This window comes from Manis javanica, chromosome 13, assembly GCF_040802235.1.
Source record: "Manis javanica isolate MJ-LG chromosome 13, MJ_LKY, whole genome shotgun sequence".
Classification (NCBI taxonomy): domain Eukaryota; kingdom Metazoa; phylum Chordata; class Mammalia; order Pholidota; family Manidae; genus Manis; species Manis javanica.
Genome location: NC_133168.1, coordinates 92977254 through 92995364, shown reverse-complemented (window position 1 = coordinate 92995364; position 18111 = coordinate 92977254). Strand labels below are relative to the sequence as shown.

At 53.1% G+C, this 18111-nt stretch overlaps 1 protein-coding gene across 3 annotated transcripts in view; it reads left to right on the top strand.

Annotated features, from left to right (window-relative positions):
- Positions 1-1045: 1045 nt before the first annotated feature.
- The window catches only part of UPF1 (UPF1 RNA helicase and ATPase), a 31217-nt gene continuing 14151 nt past the window's right edge, over positions 1046-18111 (top strand). The window contains exons 1-5 of one of the 3 annotated variants that reach the window (XM_073220304.1): positions 1046-1575; positions 12613-12755; positions 14216-14305; positions 16411-16578; positions 16957-17137. In XM_073220304.1, coding sequence (XP_073076405.1) covers positions 1351-1575; positions 12613-12755; positions 14216-14305; positions 16411-16578; positions 16957-17137 — 807 coding nt within the window. In that variant the 5' untranslated portion in view covers positions 1046-1350. The remainder of the gene's footprint in view (positions 1576-12612; positions 12756-14215; positions 14306-16410; positions 16579-16956; positions 17138-18111) is intronic. The other 2 variants (XM_073220303.1, XM_037003769.2) reach the window with 2 other exon arrangements.

Here is an 18111-nt window from a genome sequence, read left to right as displayed (position 1 = left end):
TAATTGCCAAATCACTATGTTGTACACCTGACTCCAATATTGTATATCAACTGTATTTCAATTACAAAGAACACAACCTGTGTCTTCCTGGAGAGGGGGACCTAATTATTCATTTTCCAAGTCCCACATTTTAGTGCAAAGGGGCAGAAAAGGTGTGAAGAAAAGGTACTTCTTAGTATGTTATGACGGGAATACTGGAAATCAGGAACCATGCAGTATCAGGAACTTTTATGCAACTGTGCAACTCAGACTGTGAGTTGCCTTCAAGTATTTAGAATCCTAGAATCTTGGGAGATTAAGGTTCATAAACAGTAGCTGAACTTGAATAACATTTTACTGAGTACCTACTGTGTGTGGGCATTACTCTTATGCGTTAGGCTGTGATGAACAAAGCCAACCCTTGTCCACGTGGAACTTTCCTTTATAAACCCTTAATAATTGAGGAAGTGAATAGTAGCTCATTTATCCTCATCCCATCTTAATGCTTACTACTTCTCTTTCCCAGGCGAGGAAACTAGGCACAGAAAAAAAAAAAATTACACAGCCAGCAGGTGGTCAGGTTTGGATTTCGCCCCTGAGTGCCCCCCAGTCGAATTGCTACACACTGCCTCTGAATAATATTGTCGGAAGCAGCTGCCACCGTTATATCCGCGTGCTTTCCTCCGAGCTAAGGATGCCCCCATTCGTCTATTCAACCCATGCACAGTTAGCACCTGTTAAATGTCAGGCACCATTTTACAGATGAGAAAACTGAGGCCCAGGGAGCTTCTCCGAGAGACGGGGTTCTACCGTCCCCATCAAGCCTCCCCAGCTGGGTGTCCCGAGGCCACCTGTGTAGGGAACTCAGTTCCCAGAGCACCCACCGAACCGTCACCGCGCCACACCATCTGTCGCCCTGGCGCCCCTAGCAGTGGGGGGTAGGGGCGGGGCCACGTTGCGTGAGGCCGCCGCGACGGCGGTTAAAAACCCCGCCCCCCGCGCGTGCGCGCTGCACGCCCCGTCGGCCCCGCTCGGCTCCCGGCATCCGGGCGCGGTTGGAGGCGACCGCGAGGAGGGCGCGCGCGCCTGCGCCGGCGTCGGGCTCGCGCACGCGCACGGCGGCAGCGGCGGTTCCTGTCTAGGGTTGCGAGCGGCGGGCAACTCCGAGGGGGAACGGCGACGCTGAGGGCTCGGCGACGGCGGCGGCGGCGATTCAGCGCGCGTGACTCTTGGCCAGGCGTGCGCCTCGGTGAGCGTTTCGGTCGGGGCCGCGGGCACGGCGGCGGCCCGAGGCCTGCGGCCTAGGCCTCAACGCAGCGGCGGGCTCGAGTGCGGTGTGGATCCGGCCTGAGGGCCCTGCGCGGCGGCACCATGAGCGTGGAGGCGTACGGGCCCAGCTCGCAGACGCTCACCTTCCTGGACACAGAGGAAGCCGAGCTGCTCGGCGCCGACACGCAGGGCTCCGAGTTTGAGTTCACCGACTTCACCCTTCCCAGCCAGACTCAGACGCCCCCGGGCGGCCCCGGCGGCCCCGGGAGTGGGGTCGCGGGGGGCCCGGTGGGCGCGGGTGCGGCGGCCGGACAGCTGGACCCGCAGGTGAGTGGCACATGGCGGCGCCGGAAGCCCGGGCCCGGCCTGGGCGCGGGGAGATCGGCCCTGCTCCCCCTCCCGCCGGGCCCAGGTTGCTCTGTCCCGGATCCCGCGCTCCCACCAGGTCCGGAATAATCTGTCCAGAGGCCGCCACTTTGGCCAGGCTCGGCTAACGTTCCCCGAGGCCCCGCTTCGGCCGCGTCCGGAGTAACCTGTCCGGGTTCCCGCGCTCTGGCCGGCCCGGGCAGACCTGCTCCGAGGCCAGCGCCGGCCGGGTCTTGGGTCACCTGCCCCAGGTCCCCTTCCGGGCATGTCCGAGGTCTGTCTCTGGTCAGGTCTGGAGTGACCTGTCGCCGAGTGCCTCTCCAGCTGAGTCGCCGCTCTGCTTTAGCCAGTTCCGGGGTGGTCAGCCCCCGTCCCTCTTCTAGCTGATCTGCCGCCCAGCCCCACTCCCCCATCTGTGGTCGCAGCCACTTGGGCACCCTGGCATTCGTGTGGGTTCAGATTCCTGGGCCCATGGGACGCTAGCGAGGGGAGGGTCAAAGCTCCGGAGCAGAAACGAAAATGACGCCTCTAATCGAGAACCCCACACTCGCTGGCTATTAATATTATTTAAGAGGTAGGTTTGTTTTTCCTTCTTGCATTGCCTGTTGCTGAAACCGACCTCTTATGTAACGTCACAGGCCTGCCTTGGAAAAGTTGGGTTTGAGTTTGTTTCTGCAAGGGGGCAGTGATAGTAGGTTTTACATAAATGGTTCTGCCACGTAAGAAACTTTTGTTTCTGAGGGTGTGAATGTTCAGTGAAAGCTCCTTGGGTATTTTAAATTTGGGTTTGGGTTATAAGAAGTATCAAGCCTTCAGTTGCTGGACCTGGGTCCCTTCCCCCCCCCCCCAATTCTGTGTTGGAGTTGGGGGCTGGCTGGGGTCTCAGGTTGGGGGCCCAGGGAGTGTTGTTTTCATCCTCTGCATCTTAGATTCCATTCTCCAGATTTCCCAGTGCCTGGCACCCCCAACTCCCCTTGAGTTTATTTTTCAGAATTCTCAGCCAGAGAGGAGCTACAAGTCTCACCTTGTCACAGGTGTCCCATGGCATGAGGACCCACTGTGGGGGCTGAGGGAGTTACCCCATCCTCAGCCAGAGTGTGCTCAGACCCTGTCCTTACTTTCTAGTTAATTGAGTCACTCCCGTGGGTAGACCACCCACTTTCTTGTAGTCCCTAATAGAAGCAGAAAACATTTGACTCATTCTAACTTCAGATTCCTTAAAAATAGAAGCCTGATGGGTGGGGCTTCAGGGAGAACAGGTGTGCAAGTACGCGTGTTGTTTTCAGTTTGGTTTACATATGGTGGGGGGCGGTAGGACAGAGCAGGAAGTATGGGGAAATGGAGCTTCTAGAGGCTGGTGATAACACCTGTGGCTTTTCACTCTGTAGACCCCTCTGCTTCCACAAGCTGTGAAATGGAGGTGTAGCAGTTTTAGTTTTAAGCTTACGTGAAATCTGGACTCAGGTGTGAATGGGCTAGATAATGCTACAATAACGTGTGTCCAGTACGTTCGGAAGGCTGAGGATAAAGATCTCTTGGTCGCACGACATGCCATGATCTGTGACAACTTAGGGTGTGAAATAGTTTTATTGCAAATCCTTTTTAAACTGTAGCCACTGTAAAACAGCAAACCGGGGGCAGCTCTGATTTCTCTAGTTTTGTTCCTTGCCTTCTGTTTGCAATTGTGGGGCATGCCCTTCCTTCTCTTTCAGTTGAAATAATCAATTTTCCTGCGCCTGAATACCGGGTTGTACAAAATAAGAGCATTAAAACTCCACCTGAGGTAAATGTTGCAGTTGGGCTCACTTGAGTTCTGATGACATCAGAAAGGGTTTGTCCTTCCATACATTTAGGTGCACCCCGATGACCCACCCACCTGTAGCCTAACTTTGGATTTGTGCTTGGGGAAGGGAAGTAATACCCTTTGTATCACAAGAGGAGGCCCTGAATTTGGGGGCAGGAAAGTCTGAATAGAATCAGAAAGTGGAAAAAGGTTGATTATCTCCTGTGCCTGTTGGTGGCATTGGTTGCCTACAACATTTGGAAAGATTTTCCTTATTTGTCCTCAGGAGTTGGCTGTGTAACCAGCGGTGCCCTGGGGCTTCCAGAAAGACTCAGGACCCACCTCCCCGTTTTGAATGCCTGTTTGATTTTATCTTATTGGATAAATGGTTGTGAATTGTTACCTGCCACGCAGCCACTTTTCTAATTCACATGCTACACAATGCGCCCATTTAAAGTGTACAACTCCGGGGGCTTTTCAGACATTCAGAGTTGTGTGACCACCACCTTAATCAATTTTATGACCCTAGAAAGAAACCCTATGTCTGTCAATCCTCCCATCTCCAACCCCAGGCAACCACTCATTTTTCTATCTGTGGGTTTACCTACCCTGGACATTTCCTGTAGGTGGAATCATATGATAAGTAGTCTTTGGTGTCTGGCTTCTTTCACTTGAGCATGTTTTCAAGGCTCATCCACGTTGTAGTATGAATCCACTCCATGTCCTCTTTGTGACCGAGTAATACTCATTTTGCTTATGCACTCATCTGTTGCTGGCAGACATAGGATTTTTTCCACTTTAGCTATTACGAATAATGCTGCTGTGCTCGTTTGTGCGCACGTTTCTGTGTGGATGTACATACGCCTTTGGTGAAATTGCTGGGTTGTGTGCATAACCCTTTCAGGAGCTGTAGGCTCTTCATGTGCAGCCAGCCAATTTTGGGTGTCACTCTGGACTGCCCACTTTGCACAGTTGGTTTTTCCTGAAAGTTTGTTTAGAGGGAGAATGTGTATCCCCACCAGGGGGAGAATGGCAAGGAGGGGTGGCTCTGCTGAGCCCTGAATTGGTTCATATAACACTCATTTTCTTGTTTGTGAAATGAAACTGCTGTTTATCAAAGCCTGGGGTGAAAAGGCTGGCACAGTCCTTCCAGGTGTCCTGAAGGTGGAGGACAGTTTTCTTTTGAGTATCTGATCCTTTCCTGGGTTCTTTCCCCATCCCACAAAGGGCAGGGTTACAAACTTTCTGATCTGTCTAGTTGGAATATTTTCTCTTGACTGTTGCTACTGTTGTGTTTCTTTCAAACACTGGAATTAGGGTGAAAATCTTAAAGAGTTGGGAACACCACCCAACCCAAAAAAGGCATGAACTATTGATATACACAGCCACGTGGATGCATCTCTTGTATTTACACTGAATGAAAGCAGCACTCTGACAAAAAAAGAGTGTACTCTGATTCCATTCATAAAGCTCTGGAAAGTACTAGCCAATTTTTACCTAATAGAAAGCAGGTCAGTGGTTGGAGGAGGGGAGAAAAGAAAGGAGGCAGGGTGACCCAGGCCACACTGATGGATGGGTTCATTATCTTGATTGTGGGTGTTCACATAAGTTAACTTACAAAATCATACCTTTAAACATGGGCTGTTTATTGTGTGTTGGTTATACCTCAGTGAAACTTAAAAAAAAAAAACGCACAGAGACACCTAAGAGTGGTTCAGTTTTTCTGAATGTCTGGATATACTGCTTGGATGTCTTCTACCTTGCCGGTGGGACAATGCACCTACCCCTCTGGCACAGCAGAGAAACAGGTGGTTGTCCACACCTGAGGCTGCTTCCAAGAGCCACAGCACCTTCATGCCCAGAGCCCCAGACTGCAAACAGCCCCAGTGGCCGTCAACAGGTGGTCAGGTAAACAGGCTCCTCATGAGCTGGGGCCACGTGCATACACATGTGGGCTGCTTTTCTCTCCTCAAGTGGTGAGATACTTGAATAAAGAGTTGCTGCCTAGTCTTCAAAACCATAGTCCTGGCTGCTTTCACAATCCACGGATGGCGATCCCGACATGTCCTTGACCATCCATGTACACAGATCATCCTCTGCTTACAACCAGGGGGAGTGAGTTCCAAGCATTGCCAGGATTCCTAAAAGCAGGAGTTTAAAATTTGAGTGGGACTTTGTGTACCTGGATTTGTGAGTGCCCAACTCTGCTGTGCTGTAAGCGCATCTTGAGAAAATTGGAGATGAGATGCTGGTAACTTGGCAGGAGTGCTGGCAAGTGTTTGGCACTTTCTACTAATTGGATTTCCTGAGTTCGTTTCCAAATGGTCAGGTCTCTACCAGCAGTGGGAGAAAGGGAAGGCTTGGGTGTCAGTCAGTAGTAAATAAGCAAGCCAGTTTCTTACTGTTTACCTCAACTTCCTTACCCCGCCATTCACCCCGCCACCTCGGCACGACTGGGGGAAAAGTTAGCACTATGCAGTAGCAATATCAACAAAAAGGTTCTCTCCCAGTCCAGTTCTCACTACCAAGAAGAGATGTCTTTCTCATGGCTTTATTGAGGTGCGATTATATGCTGTAGAGTCTCTTGTCAGTGTTTTTCTAGGGAATTTATAGAGCTGTTCAGCTGTCATGACACTGGCTCTCTGTCTTTGATTTCTTTTTCAGACCTCCTTCCTCCTCTTCTTTCCTCCTCCTCTTGCTCATCTTGGTAGTCTCTAACACAGGGAACTTGGGTGACCCTGTGCCAGCCCACTCACAGCCACATATGGGGGGACGTGCCCACCCCATGTGCTGGGCCTGCACTGGGTTTGGAGGCAGAAGCTGAGGCCTGGCTGTGCTGCATGCAGGGTGAGGTGAGAGCCCGCAGTATCTGCTCATGCAGTATCTCCTGCCCCCCGCCACACAGGCTGTCGGGCCTGCCTCTTCAACCTGGCCCCTGGTGCCTGCCCTGCTCTGCAGGGCTGCTTCCCGGCCTTTTCACGCTTCGGCTGGGCTGGAGGTCAGAGTGAATCCTTGGCCAACTGCAGCTGCTTTGTTAGAAATGGCAGGTGCTCCTAGACTGCAGTTGACTTTAGAAACTGTGTGAGCCCAGAAAAAGGAATGGTCTGCCCTCCCAAGGGGAAGCCTTTGTGAGTGGTCACTTCTGAGGTGCTGGGCAGGGAGGGAGAGAGAGAACTGTCACAGTGCCGTGGCCACTCCTCCAGGGCACATGCTCATCACCGCAGTAGATGCTGTCGCCCGAATCCTCACAAGGAGTCGTTTAGCACGGGAGCTCCAGTCCGTAGTCACTGCACACATGGTCCCCCAGGTGGCAGCAGGGCTCCCCTCTGATGTGGCTGTGGGTGGCATGGTATGGCCAGCAGACCCTGTGGTGGCTCACTAGACTGGTGTGCACAGAGGCTGGAGGGGGCAGACTCCCAACTGAGGTCAGTGGTAGCCGTCGCTATGGCAGAGGTGGCCTAGGACAGTCCAGCCTGCAGAGAAGGGCTGTGATGCCCAGCTGTTCTCTTTGGGGCCCAGAGCAGAGGTGCAGAGGGCCGGGGCTGGCTGGGTCTCAGGGCTGCCATTCCCAGCTCTCACGGCCGCTCTTGGGGACTCTTTACTCTTCTGCTTTCCTTGGCAGTGGAATCCTGCCTCGTGTGGCAAACCCAGGGTGCCGGGGCCTGCGGTCCTGTGGCTGGCAGTGTCCTCCTGCCTCATGATATCTGCTGGTCCAGTAGTGCTTGTGAACTGACGACTGAGCTGGGCTCCTCAGGTCCCTGTGGGCTCTTGCAGGATGATTCTAGACACACCCTTGATTTAGGGCGCCTGCTGAGCTCTGTGGGGAGCCTTTCCCCACAGCTGAGCCCACTGCCGGTGAATCTGGAAAGGTAGCTGTCCTCAGCCCGGGGCAGAGGGCCATTGGTCAGAGCTGCGTGCTCTCCTGCCACTGCCTCTGAGTTTGGGGCTCCCTGATGCAGCAGCGGCCTGGCCCACCTGTGTGGCGTGAAAGTGCAGAGAAAGCAGGCCGCGCCCTCTGTCTCCTCGATTGGACCCTTGTGAAGCCTTTCCTCTCCTCTTTGCTACTTTTTCTCTGAAGTGTTTTGAAGCCAATACAGAGCGTCATTTCGCCCTTCCATCTGAGGCTGGGCCAAGTGAACAAGCGAGTCAACCATCTTGACCTACACTAGTTAGTATACATTTCTAGAAACATAAAAAGCGTTTTTCCTTCATAGCCGCACTAGTGTTCCCAGATGAACAGCACCAGCGGTAGTTTTTGGGATCCTCTGATCCACGTGGCTCATCTCTCCCCACACACAGATTCTTCTCTCATCAGAAAGTGTTATCTTGGCTTAGTCCAGACCTCGGGGCTCCAGGGTCAGTGTGAGTGTTGTGTTTACTAGTCCTGCTCTCCAGGGCAGGCCCCCTCCCCACCTCCTTTTCATGCCACTGACCTGGGGCCCAATCTGAGTCATTGTCCTGTGAGGTGTACCCCCTTCTGGGCTGAACATTTCACCACGCTCCAGCTTCTCCCTGCAGGCGGGGGCAGGCGCCATCTTGTCTGTGGGCAGCTTTGAGATTCTGGGGCAGGGCAGGTGGTGGTAGCCAAGGAGAGCGGGGGATGCCTCAGACGCCTTGAGGAGGCGTAGCGTGTCAGTTGAACTATGGGGATGGACTCAGCACACTGACTGGAGCAGGGTCCGCTGTCAGGGTGGGCGTGTGGGCGGGGCTCCTTTCTGTCTAGAACCTGGATGACAGGGTCTGCTGGTGGGACCATGTGAAGTTCCCTTCCTTGTAGGTCAGAAGTGGTTGCATCTCAGCAATTTCATATGGTTAAAAATTAATGGCTTAAAGAAGGTTAAAGAGACATCACAAAATAATGTCATCCTTAACTGGATCTTGAATCTTTAAAATTATAAAGGACATTTGTTAGGACAGGGGAAATGTGCCTTTGTGTATTATTAATCAGACGGCAGCATTCCCTCCATGTTATCAGCATCATCCCTGCATGATGCCTGTATTGTGATTGAGTGGAGAAAGCCCCTGTCCCGGGGCCCACAACTCTGCAGTGAATGGGAAGATACAAGTATAAGTGTGCACAGAGCAAGAGAGGGCGAGAGCCGGCCCAGCAGGATGTGGCGGCCGGTGCGGCCAGGTGGGGGCAGAGCGCACTGTTCATACTGTGTAGTTCTGAAACTTCTTCAGAAGGTGGGAGCGACTGGACCTTCTGCTAGCCTTCTCCCGAGGCCAGGTTCAGAGGCCCTGCTCCCCACCTCTGCCACAGGTCACCCAGAGGGCAAGGCCACTTTCCACTCTTTCCTCTTTATTTAACCTTGGGATGAAAGTAAAAGATGAGTCACTTTACATGCCTGCCATTGTGTGTTGGATGAGATGTATTCTTTCAGTCAGCACCGGGGGCCTCTTGGGGTATAGACTCAGTCCTAGGATCTGGGGTCACAGCGGGAACAGCACAGGGCCCTTCAGTTGGGGTCAGGGAGGTGCCCTGCGGACTGGACCTTAAAGACCAGGAGCCAGCCGTGTAGAGGCCCCAGGGCACCGGCTGACTCAGGGGCCAAAGGACAGAAAGGTCTGTTTCATGCTGAGAGGGATGATGCTTAGGAAGTTCAGAGAAGTCTGTGGTCTAAAAGTTCTTACCAGCACATTTAGGGGTCATTTTGAATTTACATGCTTTTCCTCTGTGGGCATGAAGTACCCTGGCACCCTGCTGCTCTGATGTGCATGGTCTGAGTCCTGTGGTGGCTTGTATGAAACTGTCCCTGGGCAGAGAGCGCCTGCAGGCTTTGATCAGCTGGGCAGCTCACAGGTGGACTTGGAATCACGAGTATCCAGAGCAGAAGTAGGGAGGAACAGTTTACCCAGGGCCTTGAGCTGGGACCCTGGGGTCCTGGGGAGGGCCCCCACCCAGCCCAGCAGTTCACAGGGTCCTTGGCAGTTTTGGAGGCCCTCCGTCCTGTGCTGGCCACCAAGGACCTGCCACGCCTTCTCTGTCACGTCTCCTGGCATGGGTTGTGGGTCTTCTCTGTACCATGCACTCTGGAGTGCTTTAACTCATTTAATTAGTTTCTAAGGTCAAATGTATTTTTGAAGTTAATGTTTATCTTAAAACTTTCCAGAGAGTAGAGGGAGAAAGCAACAGCCCGGCTATGGAAGTCAGTCTGCATTGCGACCAGATTACAGCTGGGCAGCAGTGGAGCCCAGGGGCTGGGAGCTCTCCAGGAGCGTGGGCGGGCACATGGGGAAGGGGGCGTGCCTGGCTCCCCTGCCGGGAGGCTGGGAACCACTAGGCTTGGGCCTCCCTGGTTTTAGTGGAGGTGAGGGGGAGTCCACCTGACCTGTGTCCATGTTCTGTAGTTTCCTGAGAGTTCCAAGAGTGGACAGCAACTTCCTGCGCCTTATTAAGCATGAAGGGGTAAGTGTGTGGAGAGAGGGGAGCTGCTTGGCTGGTCCTCAACTGGATGTGCCCTCTGCTGGTTCACGCTGGGCGAGAGGCAGTGAAGCGTGGGATTGGAGGCCTGGGTGTGTGTGCCTTCCTGGCTGTTCCACGTGTTGATTTTGACATTTCAGGAAAGTAAAGATTTGGCTATTACCAAGGATAGTTCTTTGTATATAAAAGCTTACAAAACCTGTAAGAAATGAGGAGTTGTCCAGAGTAGGAGTAGGCAGACATTTTTTAAAGGACTAGGTAGTAAATATTCTAGACTTTGTGGAACAGGAAGCAGAATGGGGGCTGCTGCTATTAGAAATTTAATCCAGCCATCTAAAACTGTAGATACTGTTGTGAGCTGGAGGGTGGCCCGCAGGCCATGCCCCCCCCACTGCCCTCTGTGCGTCCTCCTGCAGCGTGGCATTATGCCCTCACTGCATCAGCTGAGATCCAGGAGCCACACGCTGGCCACACACACTGTCAGAAACCAGCATGGTGTGCACCTAGGCATGGTTGCACCAAGTAGTGCTGAGCTGGCAGCCACTGCTTGCATCAGGAGATACATTGCCAAATGGACAGGGGACCTTTTGGAATGAAAAGTGGCTGTCAAAATTTTAAAGCACAGCTCACTGACAACAAAATTTATGACCCGATTAAGAATGTGCAAAGGAAAAAAATACAGATGGCCAACAAGCACATGAAGAGATGCTTAGCATCATTAGCCATTGGGGAAATGCAAATCAAAACCTCAGGGAAATCCCACCTCCTGTCCACCAGGATGGCTATTTTCAAAAAACCCAGAGAAATTATAAGTGTGGAGAAACCAGAACCCTTGTGCATGGCAGGTGGGAATGTAAATGGTACAAAGATGTGGGTAACAATCTGGCAGGTCCACAAAAGGTTGAACACAGAATGGCCATGTGGTCCAGCAACTCCATTTCTGGATATGTACCCAAAGTGCTGGAGGAGATGTTTGTATGCCCATGTTCACAGCAGCAGGATTCACAACAGCCAAGAGGTGGAGCAGCCCAAGTGTCCATTGACCGGTGAATGGATAAATGAAATGTGTATCCATGCAGAGGAGTATTACTCAGCCTTAAAAAGAAAGGAAAATCTGACACATACTCCAACGTGGATGAATCCTGAGGACATCACGCTGAGTGAAATCAGCCAGACACAACAGGACCAACGCTGTATGATCCCACTGAGTATATGGGGTCCTTAGAGGGGTCAGATACATAGAGACAGAAAATAGGTGGTGGGTGCCGGGGGCTGGGGGGTGCGGGGAATGGGAGTATTAGTATTTAATGGGGACAGAGTTTGGGAAGCCGAAACAGCTGTGGGTATGGATGGTTGTGGATGCAGGGCAGTGTCAGTGTACTTAATGCCACCGAACACCTAAAATTCGTTAAGATGGTAAATTTTATGGTATGTGTTTTACCAGAGTCCTTTTAAAAAGGGAGATCAAGGTTTTTCAAAGAGGTGCCCATAGTAATGGTACAGCTCTATTTTTGCATTAAAACCTGAGTTGATTTTGGGTTTTCCGCTTCAAAAAAAAAGTTGTTTTTTTCAAACAAAGCGTACAGTTCTCTTGCAGTTAACCTGGTTGTGACCTTCCTGAAAAAAAGTATATAAAAGTGATGGCAGGCACTGAAATGGGGTCTGATCTGGGCTGAGACCATTACAGGCAGAGATGTTATGTGATGGACCTGGACTTTCTGACAATGCAAGTGCACCGTTGAAATTTCCAGATGCCCCCTAGGGGGTGATGTCTCTGCCTCAGAACCACGGTCCTTTGGTTCATGCAGGTGACTCCAGTGGACCGGGGAAGGCCCTGGGGGCACAGCTGGCTCGGGCTGTGCTGGACTGAGAAGGCTGCGCAGGGTGTGGCTCTGGTGCCCTGGCTCTGGGGGCTCTGGGGGAGTGGGCTGGCGTCTGACCCCTCCCGTCTCACAGCCCAGAGGTACGGGGCTTACCGCTCCTCCCGCCCTTGCCACCGAGTTCCTCTCCTGCTGCCTGACCCAGCCTTCTGCGGGGGAGACTGCAGGGGCCGGTGACTGCCGCCTGGGTTCCTGTGGGAGGCATCAGGGGTGCCTGACCCCTGGGGAAGCTCAGTCAGGGTGCCCCTGTGGGCACAGCTGGCTCCGGAGAATAGAAGGGTGAGCTCAGCAGAAGTGCCTGTGAACTTTGTAGCTTAGTTGTAAGAGTTGCCTGTCTGTATGTTGTAACTGTTACAACCTGTGCAGAGTAATACGTTTGGTAAGATCACAGCCTGATTTGGGGAAGTTATCCTGATATTAAGTGTCTGATTCATGATCAAGGGAGGCTGCCTTCCAGTGGGGGAGACCTGCTCCTTGATGAGAGAGCCACCCTCCTGCAGCTCCAGGGGTGGCGACCTTACCTCTGGTGCTTAGGTTTTGGAAGGGCCTCCACTGTGGTGGGACACCAGGCCCAGTGGCCTGACATTGTGCGGCTGCCCCAGAGGGGATTGGAGCTGGTTTGTAAGAAGTTGTCTTGCTTCTCCGGCTTTCTCAGTCCTGGGAACAGCGTTTCTGCAGCATCCTGATGTGGTCGGGTGGACAGAGGGAGGCAGAGCCATGGAGGTTAGGGCAGAGGGCGTGTGAAAAGTCAAATCAGGAGAAGCTCAACTGTCTCCAGGCAGAGGGTAGGCCCACGCTTTGTGTGTCGGGGTGTCGCGGAGGCTGCTCATCTGTGGAGAAGCTGTGTGCCGGGGCTAAGGCTGGAAGCTGCTGCTTTGCTTGTTGACAGTGACGCTGCCGTTCTGACATAGGTCGGCGGACCTGAGGGCATCCTGCAAAATGGGGCCGTGGATGACAGTGTGGCCAAGACCAGCCAGTTGTTGGCTGAATTGAACTTTGAAGAAGATGAGGAAGATACCTATTACACAAAGGATCTCCCCATACACGCCTGCAGGTGAGCATGGACTTGCCCCATGGAGTGTCCAAATTCCATGTGTGTTTGCTGGCTTTACGGAGGCCCGTCCAAGGCCATGGTAGCACCGTCCTCTGGAATAAGGAGGTTGCTCGGGCCCGTGTGCACACAGAAGTTCCCGTTACTGGGCAAGAGGGCCGGCTCAGCACCTCCGACACCCTTAATTCACCCAGCAGGTGAGGAAAGGTTATCCTCTGCCTTTCCCAGGCCCTGCCCCCTTGCTGGCTAGAAGGGACTTGGCTCATGGGGCAGCACTTGGCTCAGTGGGTCAGCAGAGTGTCTGAGGTCTGAGAGCTCTGTAGGGCGCTCTAAAATACCTGCTTCTGGCAGTCAGAGTCCTGAGAACGTGCAGGTGAGTGGTCAGTGGGCAGGCCTGCTTGTTGGCCAGATGGAATTCTCATCTAGACTAGGACTCATTCCTTACGTTTGGACTTCCCATGTCTTTTTGTCACACGCACACAAGAAAGTTGAGACCAGATGGGGAAAAATGATCTTGCTCTGGGCCCCTGGCCAGCTAGGGCAGCTCTGGCCGCCCCCCACCGCTGGGGCACGCTGCCCTACTGCTGGACGGAGCACTGCCTTTCCCTGCCCTGTAGGCTGACTGACCTTCTGGAGGCTCTTTGTTGACTCTCATTTACAAATATTTTTATGTCTGCATTAGTGACACATTAGTGTAGCCGTCACATGCAGTCCCTTGGGAAGCTGCAGGTGGTTCAGGTCTGCACACCCCCAGCCCTCTGGGCTGCCACCTGGCGCCGGGTGTGTGGTGTAGGGGAGGTTCTTGGCTCCCCCAAGTACATTCTAGTTTGAGACTGAGTCTTGGCTTCCTGCACATACGGAACTCTGCGGAGAGCCAAAGTGTGTGGGTTTTCAGAAAAATGAGTCTGGGGATGGGTGGGGATGGGAACACCTGCCCTGATGCTCCCTGTGAGCGGAGCCCAGTGTGCCCTGGACCCTCCCTGGCTGGGTTTCAGCTGAGCCGTCCTTGATTCCTGGGAGCACGGCGCCCTCTGCCGGAGTGTGGTCACAACTCAACTTCCTTGTGCGCAGAGCTAGGGATGCTGATTTCCTGCTTACAAGTCAAGGCTCCTGAAGCCTAAGGCTGGGGAGAGAGGGGGAAGCGTGTCACATGGGGGGCCCTGGTCTCTGTTGCTAGCTCACCTGGCACCTTGCGCAGCGCTTGCCCCCTCCATGGGGGCTCTGTTGTCTCCTGCCTGTCTCTGGGAGTCTCCACTGCACCCAGCCCCTTTGTCTGCATTTGCAGGGTCAGGAAGCCTCTGCAGTGAACAGATTGGATTTTGTTAGTGGGATCGTTGGGTCTGAGTATGTGTTTAATGAAAAGTTTAAAAACATTGTAAGAGGAAAGAATTTTACATCCTGCCAAATTAAAACCAGAGAGCAACCTTACAAACTTTAAACTGTTGATGTTTTGACTTTTTTAGTTACTGCGGAATACATGATCCTGCTTGCGTGGTTTACTGTAATACCAGCAAGAAGTGGTTCTGTAACGGACGTGGAAATACTTCTGGCAGGTAGACAATCGGACCGCACATGTGTCTTTAATCAATGCTGTGCTCAGATTTGTGTGTAAATTATGGAAATGTTGAAGCAAAGCACAATATAAAATCATGCTAACAAACCTGGTTTTTTTCCCTCCTCTGTGACTGGTTTAAGTTGAAACAGATGGTGGTGTGTGAATGCTTTAATGTATTTACCCTTGATTTATTCTCTGTGGTTCTTTTTATTATGCAAGTAGGGTTGGCTTAATTCTCATTCCCAGTTATATTTATATTTTTCTGCAAGATGAGCTCCTGGCATGCCAGCTCATCTTCATTACTGGGTGCCTGGGGAGGGTGTTCCCAGGACACTAAGAGGCACCTATGGGAGCACTTCCTGAGGAGGCTCCCTCTGGCCTTAGCTCATCGGCAAGGTCCTGAGGCTAATATGGACCAGATCCTGAATCATCGGATTAAATTAAGTTCACTTGACCATCGGCTCTGGGCTTCCCTTCCTGCTTGCTGTTGATGAGCAGCAGCTGTGAGTGGGTCCTGTGTTTTGTGTTGGGGGTGAGACCAATGTTGTGCTGGTGCTGAGGTTCCAGGGGAGAGGCCGTTTGTCTAGAGCGGTGGGACTTATCAGCCGCCCCGCTGAGAAACAGCGGAATCTGTGGGGTGGGGCTCCAGGTTGCCAGTGGGAAAGCCGCATCTCCTGAGCTTCATGTTTGAATAAGGGACAAGGGTCCATGGGCAGCTTTATTTGCACAGAGCCCTCTCCTTTCCTGTGCCTTCAGCATCTTGTGCTGCCCAAGGGCTCAGGATGTCAGCTTATGTCATCCCAGAATTAATAAAGTTAATTGTGGGGTTCTGAGCTAGGCAAGTGGGGTTGGTGCTTTTTAAAGATTTGAAAGGAGAAGCATCTTTGGGGCAACCCGAAGAGATGCGTATCCTGTTTTCAGGATGTTCTGGGTAATTTCAGTATTACTGTGTTTGCATTAGTACCTCACTGCAGGAAAAGCAGTAAAACTTGTCTTAACTGGCAACCTGGGCTTCCGGTCAGCAGAGCCAAGATGAGGAAATTGAGCAAAGGGCCTCTGAGAGAGAGCAGGCTCCACCGACCAGCAGAGCAGTGCGCGTCGGGGCAGCCAAAGTCCATAGGTGGCGGGTAGGGAGCTGCCAGTGTAATGGGCTAGGGGGCGGGGGGCACAAGAAGAGGAGGAGATCACTGATGCAGGGACGGTACCAGTGGAGGCGGCTCTAGCAGAGGAGCGAGGGGCTTTGGGGTGCCCAGGGTGGCTGTAGTGGTTGGATAAGCTGTGGGGCTTAATGGGGCCAGGGAGGGTGAGAATGTAGGCATCTAGACCAAAGGTTGCAACAGGATGGTGGCCTGAGGTGCAGTGAGGGCAACAGCAGGAAGACTGTGCCCAGCAGGCATGTGCAGTGTCCAAGCCAGGCTGCAGGGAGAGGGCCTGAGGCAGAGGTCAGGGAGGTACAAGGGTCGGGCCTCGGTAGGGCCTTTATTTAAAACCTGGTGAGCTATGTCCCGGAAATGAGATGGCCCGCAGATTGTGAGGACAGTCAGCCCTTGGCTTCCGGGAATAGTCCTGCTGCCTCCCCACCCGGTTTTACTGTCCTCACGTTTCTAATAGGTTTGGTTATCAGGTTTCTCAGCCTGCAGCGAATTAGCAGGGGCCGCTCCTGGAAGCAGGCACAGGGTCCACAAGGAGTGACTTTGAAGAAGCAGCAGGCAAGCCCCAGGGGCAGAGAGGAGGGAGGGGCAAAGCTGCCTGCCTCTTGGGGGCTGCAGCCCTCGCCCCTCCCGTGGTTCAGTAAGGCCCGAGAAGTTGGGTTTAAGAAAGGACTGGGGAGGAAAAACAACAGTGTAACAGGAACTATGTGAAACGTGTTAGTAAAGTTTTCTTTAAAAACGGTTCAAGTCAGATTGATTTTTGTGCTCAGTGGAAGCCTGGCTCCCCTAGTTCAGGGGCAGGCTGGCTCCTGGGATGCCAGATGGATGAGGTGTGACCACCCTTGCTAATGGACTGTGAATGGTACCGGAACTTTTAACGGGGAGCTTGAAAATTGGAAGTGGTGAAAAGCCAAACTTGGGGTGTTAACTATTTATCATTTCCTGGTTTTAGCCACATTGTAAATCACCTCGTGAGGGCAAAATGCAAAGAGGTGACCCTGCACAAGGATGGGCCCCTGGGAGAGACAATTCTGGAGTGTTACAACTGCGGCTGCCGCAACGTCTTCCTCCTTGGCTTCATCCCTGCCAAGGCCGACTCGGTCGTGGTTCTGCTGTGCAGGTGAGGGCCCGGTTCCTGGGAGCGCCACCAGCCCTGTGCCCTGACTCGATGGAGCTTCAAACTGCTCTACTGTGGTTTCTGCTGCCTGGCAAGGCGGGAGGACTTGGGGACCAGAGCTTGTTAGAGAAACCTGGATGTCAGGTGTCTCTGGGGGAGGTGTTCCTGTTAAACAGTAAAAGCAATTCTGTAAAAACAAAGTCTGTTCTGAGTTTTAAGAGTTCAGAGCTCAAGAGGAAGGGCAGTTTATTACTAACAATCTGAAGATAACATGATGGCATTATAAAATGTAGGAAATGTCACTTTGGGGTGAGAGGTGAGCTGTGGAGGGCGAGGTCATCCTCACCTGGGCCCGTCCCGCCCTCCGGGGGGCTTCTGCAGGCAGCCCTGTGCCAGCCAGAGCAGCCTCAAGGACATCAACTGGGACAGTTCCCAGTGGCAGCCCCTGATCCAGGACCGCTGCTTCTTGTCCTGGCTGGTCAAGATCCCCTCGGAGCAGGAGCAGCTGCGGGCCAGGCAGATCACTGCCCAGCAAATCAACAAGCTGGAGGAACTCTGGAAGGTGAGTACCTGCTGAGAATGCAGATTGGCTGGGGCTCCAGTTTCCGGGAGCCCAGGAGGGTGGGCTGCCCAGACAGCTTTCTGGTAATGGGAGGTTCTGTAAGGTTCTGAGGGAGTCGAGCCCCGTCTGCCTGACATGGCCCCTTGCCGGTACCTCCTGCCAGGCCCCTGGGAGGAAAGGAAAGTGCAGTTGTTGGCATTTTTCTCTTTTGGTGACGGGAAGGAGGGGCTGGGCCTGTGGCGCATCTGAGCCAGGGTGGCCGAGGGTGGGGTGAGCCTTTAGCGTAGAGGGAGCCTCCAGGCTGGGTAGACCCGCCGGCCAGACCCAGTCCTCCAGGGCAGCCCTTTCTGGTTCTGGCTGTTTAGATTTTATAACTAGGCTAGATGTTTTAATGAGGTGCCTGTATAATTAGAAATTTTAAGTGTGAATTTCCTTTCCCTTTGGGTGCAAGTCAGTATCTTTCAAGCATTGTCTAGCAAGGTGCTTTTCCATTTCTGTGGTTGCCAAAGTTACCTCACCGTGTACCCTTTATATCCACACAGCCCAGGTGCTGTCTGTCCCCACCAGGGAATTATGGGTCGCCTCCGACAGGGCGGTGTAGGGTCAGGAGAAAGCGGGTAGGTGGTGTCCTTATGATTACATGGCCAGAGGTCTTGCTGGCAGCTGGGAAGAAGTGTTCTCCCTTGTGGTTCAGGGGTCCGGTGTGGAAAAAGGCAGCCAGGTGGTGGTTAGGTGTGTCAGGTTTGCACCTGGGCTGTCATTGCCTAGGTGCGCTGCATTGGTGTGACCCTGTGGGAGGGGAAGGCTCAGGCCAGTGACCAGCTCCCTGTGCCCTGTGGACTTGCTACCATGAGGGCTTTCTTTCCACTGTGGGCACACCCACTGCCAGGTGCCCATAGGTTTATCTTGAGGGTAATGGGTGTGCCCTCTCCCTCTGGTGACTGGAGAGCTCCAGGCGGCTCCTTGCATACATA